At 50.9% G+C, this 11137-nt stretch overlaps 1 protein-coding gene across 1 annotated transcript; it reads right to left on the reverse strand.

Annotated features, from left to right (window-relative positions):
- Positions 1–643: 643 nt before the first annotated feature.
- Positions 644–6233, reverse strand: DKK4 (dickkopf WNT signaling pathway inhibitor 4). Its single transcript, XM_058194052.1, has 4 exons — positions 6109–6233; positions 5092–5245; positions 4400–4549; positions 644–1917 (listed from the first exon to the last, which is right to left on the reverse strand). The coding sequence occupies exons 1-4, from the start codon at positions 6217–6219 to the stop codon at positions 1664–1666; spliced, it is 669 nt and encodes a 222-aa protein (XP_058050035.1). The 5' UTR covers positions 6220–6233; the 3' UTR covers positions 644–1663.
- Between the last annotated feature and the right edge of the window lie 4904 nt (positions 6234–11137).

An 11137-nucleotide genomic window follows, 5' to 3' on the forward strand; every position in this document is an offset into this window, starting at 1 on the left:
TAACTCAGTGACGAGTAAGGTCCTAAGGGGTGCAATGTCCGTGAAGCCGGGTGCCCAGCCAGCCAGCCCCTGGTGGACTGATCCACGCGCCTTGCTTTGCTTTGCTTTGCTTCAGGCTCCCTCGGTTTCTGCCCTCGTCCAGGCTCAGAACCTCCTTAGTTGCTGCGCCCAAAATGCAGTCACGTGACAGGGCAGCAGTCGTAATATTAAGGATGGGTTGCAGGCAACCGTTGAGAAATCCGTCGTAACTTTCACTGGACGTAAGTCAAGGACTGCTTGTAAAACATTGGCTTGTTGCCAAGAATGAGAGCAGGTGGCCTTCCTTTCCTCTCCTCTCCTGTCAGCATCGGAGGGGTCGTATTTCAAGGAGAAAGTCTGATCCCAGCCTTCACAAAGCCCGGCATTGATTGTGGCTGGTTTAGACATTAAGCAAAAGGGTTTGGTCAGAAGAATTGCTTCTTTTCAAAAAACAACCTTGCCCATTTTGTGCCTTTTCAGTTCCTTTTCTCACTGATTCCAAAAGTCACTGGCAGAAAGGGGGGGGGAAAGGGGGGATGGAGGAAGCGCCATCTCCCACCCAGGCCCAAAAGGACAAGCTGGAGAGAGGGGGGGAGGGGTGGCCCTCGGCTAGTGCAATGGACAGCAGAGAATAACGGCCTCATTTGGCTCACCAGATCCTCCCCCTGCAAGGAGCTCCCACCAGCCGCCTTCCCTGGAGCTCTCAAGTGACTGAGTGGGAGGAGCGGTTTCTTCCATTGCATCAGGCCAGGGGGACCCCAGCCCGGTACTGTTCAGAACAGGGCCACGCAAGCAGCAGGCGAGCATGCACACACAACTCTGTTTGTGTAAGTGGCAGGCCCTCTCGCCAAGGGAAGCTCCAATTGTGCGAGTGGTGGGTGCATCTGCTGCTTATGCAAATGGAGCTTCAGGCACGGGAACCAGTGCCCACTGCTTGCACAAATGCCGCTCACATGGAACCATTTCCTCTTCCTTTCCCCGCCCATCCCAGTCTGCAAAGCCAGAATGGTTGGGGACCCCTTCATTAGGCCCCATCGGGGTTAAAAGAACCAGGGAAGCGTTTCTGTTTATGTCTGGACCCAAAAGAGAATCGGGGAGAGAGACTCCTGCTCGGATCTAGCCTGTTTATCAGCAGGTCTGGCATCAGATGGGCATTTCGGAAGGGACTGCTGTTCTCCTTCCGTTGTCTTTTGTCCTTTCCTGTCATGACAGGCTGCAAAAGTCAAACGTTGACTGGCTTCCTGCCTCCAGCCCCTCCCCCTCCCATCACAACTCTACCAAAATTAATGCATTTCCGCCCCCCACCAGCTGCGGATACTCAAAGGGGGGGAAACAAGAGGAATCTGTTGATTGCTTTACTGAGAGTGCCTTGAACACACGTACTCAGGACACCCCTCCCACCGCAGGGATAAGCCGGGTCAGAGACAGGAACAGAAATGGGGGCAGCAAAGTTCATGCTAGTTAATTTTCAGCCAGCTCAAGTAGGGCTGTAACTCAGTGACGAGTAAGGTCCTAAGGGGTGCAATGTCCGTGAAGCCGGGTGCCCAGCCAGCCAGCCCCTGGTGGACTGATCCACGCGCCTTGCTTTGCTTTGCTTTGCTTCAGGCTCCCTCGGTTTCTGCCCTCGTCCAGGCTCAGAACCTCCTTAGTTGCTGCGGCACACACGCAGGCGAGCTCTCTGTGGGGCGCCCCGGAGGGGCCGTTGACAAACCAGGCCGGGTGCGCAACCGCAACGCTGGAAGATTTCGGGGCCCGGCGCCCCGCCATCCTTCTGCCCTCGCCCAGAACACACGGCCCCTTCGAGGAGAACAGGTTTGCAGATCTTGGCCCAGAAGTGGCGGGCGCAGCAGTGCCCTTGGGCACATTCGGAGGTCCGGAGGCAGCGCTCCCCCGTGCCAGCTGTGAGAAGAGGCAAAGAGGGGTCAGGGGTCTCCTAGAAGCAAACCCCCATTCTGGAGGCTGCAGTGCTGGGTGACAGTGAGGTTGAAGGGTACCAGAGGCGGGTACAGCTGGCATGCAGCCAATCCCTCCTTGCAGGTGGCAAGGAAACAGCGCCCCCCCTCCCACTCCCTGTTTTTTAGAGCAGTGATGAGCTGAACTCAGACCAAGTGGTTCCCACGTGATACGGACTAGTCCACCTCACAGGGCAGCGGTTGAGGAAGGAAAGCTGAGTTTTCCCATCGCAGCTCCTGGAAGACCTCCACCACCACGCTGGTGGTATTCACCCTCTCGCCATCTGGCCTGGCCTGGCCCTCTTCATGGAGGTGGCAAGGGTCACCCAGGGGTGAAATGCTCCCGGTTCGGACCAGATCACCCGATCCGGTAGCCATGGCGGTGGGTGGGTCGGAGAACCAGTAGCAAAAATCCCTGCCCCAACCCATGCCCAGTTGAGCCGTGCAATCGTCGGAGGGTTTTGGTTTTTTTTTGCTTTTAAAATCATTTTTTCTTCAGCTGAAAAAATGCTTTTAAAAGTAAAAAAAAAAGCCTCTGATGATCGCACAGCTCAGTTGGGATCGTCAGAGGCTTTTAAAAGCACTTTTTTACAACTTCTTCGGCCAAAGAGGTTGTAGAAAAATACTTTTAAAAGTTTTTTTAAAAAAAAGTTGGCCACAGCCACCCAGTCAGATTACCCCCCACACACACACCAAGCCACGTCCACAGAACTGGTAGTAACAAATTTTACCTTTCACTCCTGGGGTCGCCCCTACTGAACCTCCCTTTGGACATAGGCCTCGGGGGGGGGGGGACTGCCAGTGTTCCCTGCTAGTTCTCCACGGGGCAAAGGGTAGTTCTGCCTTGCAGAGAAAAAGGGCCATTGGCCCACCCGGGATTGCTGCTCTCTGCCCCCTGCAGGAAAGGCGTCCTTGCTTTTTTCTCCTAGAACAGGGTGAGCCATATTTGGGAGGCTCTGGCTCTGCACCCCTCTCAGAGGGCCGAAGGTGAAGACGTTGCTTGAAGGAATGGAGTAAACCCACTTTTTGTCTACTTCTGAAGTTTCCCTGAGACACAAAACAGTTGGGATCATTGCCTGGGACGGCTTTTCCCAAACGAGGAAGTTTGGCTTCTTTCCCATCTCAAACCACATCCTGGCTTCCTCCACAGCCTGAGGGACGGCGGCTCTGGCCGTGGCCCAAAAGGGAGCAGCCCTGCGACTGCTGGCGGTCCAATCCCTGGCAGGAGCCGCGACAGGCACCCTGCTTGTCTTCTCTCCGGCTCTCTCTCAGCCCATTTTCTGGGGCGCAGACAGACTGCTCAGACAGGGGCACCATCCCAATCTGAGGCATCCCTTGAAGGCCAGGAGCAGTGGTGGGTTTCAAAAATTTTTACTACTGGCTCTGTAGGTGTGGCTTGGTGGGCATGGCAAAGGAAGGATACTGCAAAATCTCCATTTCCTCCTGATCCGCTGGGACTGGGGAGGCAGAGGATAGATGGGGGCGGGGCCAGCCAGAATTTTTACTACCGGTTCTCCGAACTACTCAAAATTTCCACCACTGGTTCTCCAGAACTGGTCAGAACCTGCTGAAACCCACCTCTGGCCTGGAGCCTGTTTGAGGGACAGATGGCTGGGCTACATAAGCCACAAGGGGAGGAAGAGGTGTGGGGGTGCAGCCAGGGGGATCCTTTGGGGTGCCGCTGGCCAGCAGCTTGTGCCTGTTCAGGGTCTACCAGATCTGGGTTCCCAAACTCCAGGCATCCCAGTTGGCAGGATGGTTTTCTGCCCCACAGCAGCCACCTGCTCGGCTGAAGAGGTTGTTAAAAATGCTTTTAAAAGCCTCAGATGATCCCAGCTGAGCTGCACGATCATCAGAGGCTTTTTTTTTTTACTTTTAAAAGTATTTTTTCGGCCAAAGAAAAAATGTTTTTAAAAGTAAAAAAACCCAAAAAACCTGATGATTGTGCAGCTCATCTCGGCATGTGGGGAAGGCAGGGATTTTTGCTACTGGTTCTCCAAACCACCTGTCACCATTGCTACCAGATCAGGTGATCCGGTCCGAACCGGGAGCATTTCACCCCTGCTTTGGGGCGTTGCACACTTTTCCCCTGGGGCAGCCCAACTTTCATCATCGCAACCACCGGTGAGGTAGTTTGGGTGAAAGCGGCTGGCCCACAGCTTTCCCGGTGGGCTTCCCTACTTAAAGGGAATCTTGGAACTGGCCTCTCTCCATCGGATCCTGCATCTTAATCAATAAGCCACATTGCTGGTTTGTAGCTTTGTGGACATTCTGTCCTATAATTCAGCAATCATGGCTTGGTGTGTTACTGGAACAAGATCGTTTTTAGATTGAGAAATTCCAGAATTCTCTCCATAAACGGTTGATCTTGAAAGACTCTCCTCTTTTTCCGCCTTCTTTCTCCCTCCTCCTCAGGCTCCCTCTCTTACCTGGGCTACGTGGCCTCGGCCGAGCTCCCTCCTTCCGGACATGCCCGGCTTGAGCCGGACGTGGCCGTCGTTCCTTGGCCCCCAAGTCAGCCTGTCTCCCGTCTCTCTGCTCCTCAGCCAGGGGCATCCTTTCCACCTGCGCACACACCTCTGGCATCAAAAAGAGGAGCCTCCGGTTAAAAGGGTCCCCGGCAACCTGGGCAGTTGGGCACTGAACCCAGGAGAGGTGAGGGAGGGCAGCTTCCTTTGCCCACACCTGCCCCCCCCCCAGCATTGCTCACAGCCTGTTTGGGAAGAGCTTCGGAGTCTATGAGCTGATAGCTGATACCCCTGACCACCATCCTTAAACGGTTAGAAATATCCCCTCTGCCAGCTCTCTTTCCCCTCTTTCCTCCCATCACACCCAAGACTAGCTGGACCACAGGCGGGCAGGATCAAGGCCTGCAGCTGATTCCCGGTGGCTCCATCCGACTGTAGGCTGGTGATGCCCAGGTGGGTTGGGATCACAGAAACCCCCTCCACCCATAAGGTGGATCCCAGGGCGACCCTCTGCAAGAGATCAGACTCTGCCCAGATAGGGAGCAAGTGGATACTGCCCGCCCCCTCCCCACCCCAGCCCAGCCTCATCTCCCCCCCACCCCTCTCAAGCCTGGAGGGAGGCTCCTGGAAGGGCTGCGGTGGCTAAAACTTACCATTGATACAGATCATACCCGGGCAACACATCCCATTCCCCTGGCATCTTCTTCGTAAGCCCTGGCAGGGAGCACAGAATGGCAGCTGTTCCTCTTGGGGCTTGTAACAATATTTCCCCACCCGGCAATCTTTGTCTGTCAAGCACTGCGGGCTCTAGAGAAAGGAGGGAGGTGGATTGTTAGAAGACCCCTGGGACTGGGGTGGGGGTCAGGGGTTGAAAGAGAGAGAGAGAGAACCAGCAAGATTCGGAGGTGCCAAAAGTCTCAGCCCCAGAGCTTGCCAGGAAAAGGGGGAGTGGGGTGCTGATCTAAATTGGGGAACAGGCCAGGGAACCCAACTGGTAGCTATCCGAAGGAGGTTCATTGGAGGAAATGACAGGGCCTTGGGATCCCCCCCCCACAAGCAATGCTGACCTTTTCTGCCTCGGGGAGGGGCTTTTTAGCCTAGTAAGAACCCTCTGCAGAGGTCCAGAGCAGGAAGGGCTGGGCTGGGGGGCAGCCTCTTAAATCCACCCCCCTTTTTTAAGTTAAACGGTGTGGTCCAGCTTAGCTCAAATAGACTTGCCCCCACCATGTTTTCGTTCTCGCCCCCCCCCCCCCAGGACTACTTAAGTAAGAGAGGGAATTCTGCCATATTCAGCAAGATACCCTATCCAGGAGAGTGGTTGGTCCCCAGGCTAAACTCCTCCTCACTCCCAGCGTTTCCTTTGGGGACTCATATTTTAGCTCCTGGAGAACAGCCGAATGGCTCCCTAAGCAGACCCCGTCCCCTCTCCCCTCCCCGGACAGAAAGAGGGGGAGAGAAATGAAGGGACCTGGATGTCAGCAAACCCCTGGCCTGAAAGCCAGATCCCCAGGGCCAATTCACAACAACATCCAACGTGTTCCATGCATTTCAGACTCCTCAGCGAGAGACCCTTGGTGATACCAGAATCTATCCAAAATTAGACTCCCGCTCAGCGCAGCCTCCTCTCGTCTGAAGCGTTCTTTGCAACTCACTCCCGCAAAACCTCTCACCTTCTTGGAACCGGACACTTCAGCCGAGCCCCTGATGGTATTGAAGTCAAGAACCAGAGCAGTCAAAGGAGAGCAAAGGCAAGTGAGCCCCAGAAGGAAGGCGGCCTCCATCTTCTGCCCTGCAGGTCCCTGGAGATGCCCCTGGAGCTCCTTTGAAGCCCTCCGTTCCCAGGGCTAAAACATCCCTCCGTCCGTGGTACCTTCAGTGAAGCCTTTGGGCCACGTTGCTGTCAGAAGGATGCTCCGCTTCTAAGAGCTGAAGGAGTTAACCTGCCTCTGGGGCCATTCCACCACCTTATTTATAGTGACCTGCTTCCCTTTTTCTTCCTCTTTGGACCCCCCAGTCTCCGAAAATCCCTTTGATCGCTACTTCAAAACCAAACATTCAAAGGGATCTGGAGGGAAGCAGGCCAGCAGAGGCCAGCTCCTCCTCCTCTGCCAACAATCCCTAATTACAGCATATCAAAGTCAGTTCAAAGGGCCAGAAAGAGAGGCGGATGTAGGTATCAAAGGCACCTGTTGGTAATCACCTGTATTTCCTGGTCTTTGTAATCCCTTGCAAAAGTGGTTTTGTTCTGGGATCTGCTTTCACAGCTGACGGATGATTCACTTCTTGACCACACCGGGGTGGGAAGGAAGAGGCAAGCGGGCAACAGGGAGCATTTTCAGCTTTCGGCAGCTGCCCAGAAACACCTGCTGCAGCCACCCGGGTCCCACTTTGAAGGAAGCGCTCCTTCCCCTGGCCACTAATGCTGCTATTGTTTTCAAGAATTAAGAAGACGCTTCCTGGATCTTTCAGGGCTTAATACCAGCCAAATCCGAGGTGACATGGAAAAGACTGCATATCGCAAACTGAAACGAAACCGTCTGACCTGCCAAATGGTCAACTGTCTCCTGCTCTAAGCTCAGCCGGACTGGGCCACAAGTGGCCGCCCTCTGTGCCCTCAACGTTCAAAGTAAGTCAGTGGGGAAGAACTATCCTATCCCCTCCCCTCCCATCGCAGTTAGATCTCCATTCAGCCAAGGCAGCTCCTTCTAGAAGTTCATTTCCCTGATGGGTCTGCAGATCAATCGATCTGTTTCTCATTGTTTTCAAGGAAACTTTTTTCCCCCATCTTTATTTGGTTGATGTTCTGCCCACTTGACCTCAGTGCCACTCCAGGCCCTCTTAAGCTAACTCCATGTGTATTAACCCTATGACTAAATCGACATCACTGCTTCTTAAATCTTAAAATCCAAACACACACCCCGGTGCTTAGCTAAATTCAAATCAGGGATGAAATGCTCCAGGTTGGACCCGGTAGCGAGGACAGACGTGGTTCAGAGAACTGGTACCAAAAATCTCTGCCCCCTCCCCCATGCCCAGCTGAGCTGCGCATTCATCAGAGTTGACCAAAGAGGTTGTAGAAAAAATGCTTTTAAAGGTAAAAAAAAAAAAAAAAGTTGGCCACGCCCACCCAGTCACATTACCCACCACCACCAAGCTCCGCCCACAGAACTAGTAGTAACAAATCTTACATTTCACCCCTGGTTCAAATCCTATGGATTGAAAGAGACCAGACGTTCTGAGTTCCTTCTCCAAAGTTAGGGAGATCAGGAGCTGTCCACATCACAAGCTGTTTTTAGCCTGCAATGCCAAGGCAGGGAAAGGAGGGAGGCTTCGTGGCCAATTGGACATTGGCAATGTCTTCTTGGTTTGGGGGCCTCTCAGAGCAATATTTCTTTCTCCCACTTATGCTTTCGTTCATCCCTCTTTGCTTGGTTACTCTATCACAGCCTCAAAAATGAAAGAATTAATTCCTTAGATAATTAATTTTCTAAAAATTGTTCACTGAATTGTTTTTTAAAAACGAGGGGAAAAAGAGTGACTAACCAAGTAAAAGATCATATTGAAATCTCCCATTGTACTCCAACCGGTGTATGATATTTACACATTTAATTTGGGGAGTATGTGTTTATGTTGACATTTTCCTGTTAAAAACAATATTCTAAATATTTACATTTGGTTGGTGATTACCTATAAAACCCTTTCTGACAGGGGTCCAGGCTACTGGAGGAACTGTCTCACCCCAGTGGGACTAGCCTGCCCCACTTGTGCTGGCAGAGGTAGGGGGATGTAGATCTAGAAAAAAGTCAGGTTCTACATTTAGGCCAAAACAAAATGCACAGGTACCAGATATGTGGTACCTTGCTCAATAGTAGTAACTGTGAGAGGGATCTTGGAGTCCTAGTGGACAACCATTTATATATGAGCCAGCCGTGTGCAGCAGCTGCCAAAAAAGCCAACACAGTTCTGGGCTGCATAAACAGGGATAGAATCAAGAACACATGAAGTGTTAGTACCACTTTATAATGCCTTGGTAAGGCCACACTTGGAATACTGCATTCAGTTTTGGTCGCCGTGATGTAAAAAAGATGTTGAGACCCTAGAAAGAGTGCAGAGAAGAGCAACAAAGATGATTAGGGGACTGGAGGCTAAAACATATGAAGAACGGTTGCAGGAATTCGGTATGCCTAGTTTAATGAAAAGAAGGACTAGGGGAGACATGAAAGCAGTCTTCCAATATCTCAGGGGTTGCCACAAAGAAGAGGGAGTCGGGCTGTTCTCCAAAGCACCTGAGGGTAGAACAAGAAGCAATGGGTGGAAACTAATCAAGGAGAGAAGCAACTCGGAACTAAGGAGAAATTTCCTGACAGTTAGGACAATTAATCAGTGGAACAACTTGCCTGCAGAAGTTGTGAATGCGCCAACACTGGAAATTTTTAAGAAAATGTTGGATAACCATCTGTCTGAAATGGTGTAGGGTTTCCTGCCTGGGCAGGGGGTTGGACTAGAAGGCCTCCAAGGTCCCTTCCAACTCTGTTATTATTATTATTATTATAGATTAGGGTATATAACTGAGTTTTACAATGTAGTTAGATTATATGCTTTGTGGAAATTTCTTTCCATGCATGTGCTTGGAGAAGGACAGGTGGGCATTATCTTGTTTTTTTGGCATAGGAGAAGGGTCTTCTGAGGGCGCGCAGAGACACTCCTTAAAACTGAGAGGTGCTATGGAGATGTGTAACGGACAGGTACGGAGAGGTATGGGAGGTGCTGAAGAGAAAGTAATCTGAGAGAACAAAAAGAGAAATAATGTATTCCTTTGAGGCATCTTGGATTAGCTGAAACCCCAGAGGGCCTGTCCAATAAATCCAAAGAAAGTGTGGCATGGGGGGGGGGGGGGCGTCGGGATAAGGAACTATAAAATGTGATGCTTTTGAAACTTTAGGTGTGGCTTCCTGGCTCAAACTCCTTGTTGAGATCTGCTGGGATACCACTCTATTTTGCAAAAAAAAATTTCTTTTTTTCTTTTAATAAAATCTGTTTTCATCGATCCATGCTTGTTGGCTGAATTCACTTCCAGCACCTCTACCTGATCCTGCCTCCCTGACACCGAATGGGAAGAGAAGGGGGGGGGGAGAGAGAAAGAAAAAAAAAGAAATGCCTCCCTGCACCCACTGTACTGCGACGAATGGGCTGCGGCGAAGGGACTGTGACGAAGGGACTGGGACGGAGGGGCCGTGGCCCAAAGTGCTGAGGCATAATAATATAGAGGCAAAACCATGGTGGAGAAACAGGCGGCGCCAAGAGTTCGCGGCGAAAAGTCCCATTCCGCTGGCAGAAGGCGCCTGCTACTGACCCATTGACTGAGGAATTCCCGAAGAGCCTTCTCTGCCGTGGCCCCTGCCCGCCTCAGGTGAAATCCACCCCCAACTCCCTTGGCCTTCCCTTAAGCCTTAAAACCTGGCTCTGACAATTGGCCTGGGGCTTGGAGGTGGTTGGTAGAGTAAAAGATCCTACCTGAGGGCCACACAACTTGGATTTGTAGTATCAACAACATGGACTTTGTAGTATTATTGTACTTGCTAACATAGTTATTCTGTACTTTAATTAATTTTTTCTCTTTTTTTAAATAATAATGGTTTGATTGATAAGTTCTAACAGCCCTAAAGTTCTCTTTGTTCCCCAGGTCAAGATAGGATGGGATGTCTGGAGTTTGTCTTGCTAATTGGTATCTGATGAACCCCAAACCACCTTCCATGACTTCTTTTCCTCATTAACATTTTAAATATAACACCCCTGCTTTTGTTAGGTCTCATTTAAATGGACATATGTGTTGTTACATGTAATGTTTGTTTTTGTTTTTTTATTTTTATTCAAAACGTTTTACAAAAAAAAAATTCCCCCCCCCTTTCCTCCCTTCACTAATCCCTCCCCCCTGACTTCCCGGATGAAGCACAAGGTATAGTTAAAAATAAAACAAACATATGCTAAGAAAATTTTCCCCCAAAACTATTATACCAATTTTCCCTCTCTAGCATTACATCACATGTAATGTTTTAACTCGTCAGCTCTGCCATCTTCACAGCTGGCATCCGGCCATAAATGGAGGGAGGGGAGCAAAGGAATTTGGGGACGTTGTACAGGAGAAAAGGAGGAGGATGCAAGTGGGGAGGGAAAGACAGGAACCAGATGTGTCAAATCAGACTAATCCAGCCTCTCCAAGGGTACCTGGCCTGGGAAAGTATGTGAAACCTCTTCAAGGTGTGCCTAACATCAAAGCGGTTCCCAAAAATCAAACCAGGATGCTATTGGCCACTGAAAATCTGGACAAGGAGGGAGGGCCACAGAAAGGGGAAAACATGTAACTTTTGCATGGGAATACTAGGATCTAGCCTCGCTTTTGCTGCAACCCACTAATCCTTAGTAAAAGAACCTATCGCTTCAAACAAATGGAGTTGAGGGTCTCTCTTTCCTAGGGACCTAGCTGGGCCAGGTCTAATATTAGGCTCAGAGCAACCAAGAGGAGATTGAGGCATGGGGACAATCTGCAACTAAACCCCATGGCTGCCACTTGCACAGCCAAATTCCGAATGGGCCATGACCTGGGGGCTGGGAACTGCTGGCCTATTGGATACATTTCCCACCTTGAGTTGTTTGAAAAAAAGTAATAAAGGTGGGGTGTAAACAAACAAACACAGAGAC

The sequence above is a fragment of the Ahaetulla prasina genome, chromosome 9, assembly GCF_028640845.1.
Source record: "Ahaetulla prasina isolate Xishuangbanna chromosome 9, ASM2864084v1, whole genome shotgun sequence".
Classification (NCBI taxonomy): Eukaryota; Metazoa; Chordata; class Lepidosauria; order Squamata; family Colubridae; genus Ahaetulla; species Ahaetulla prasina.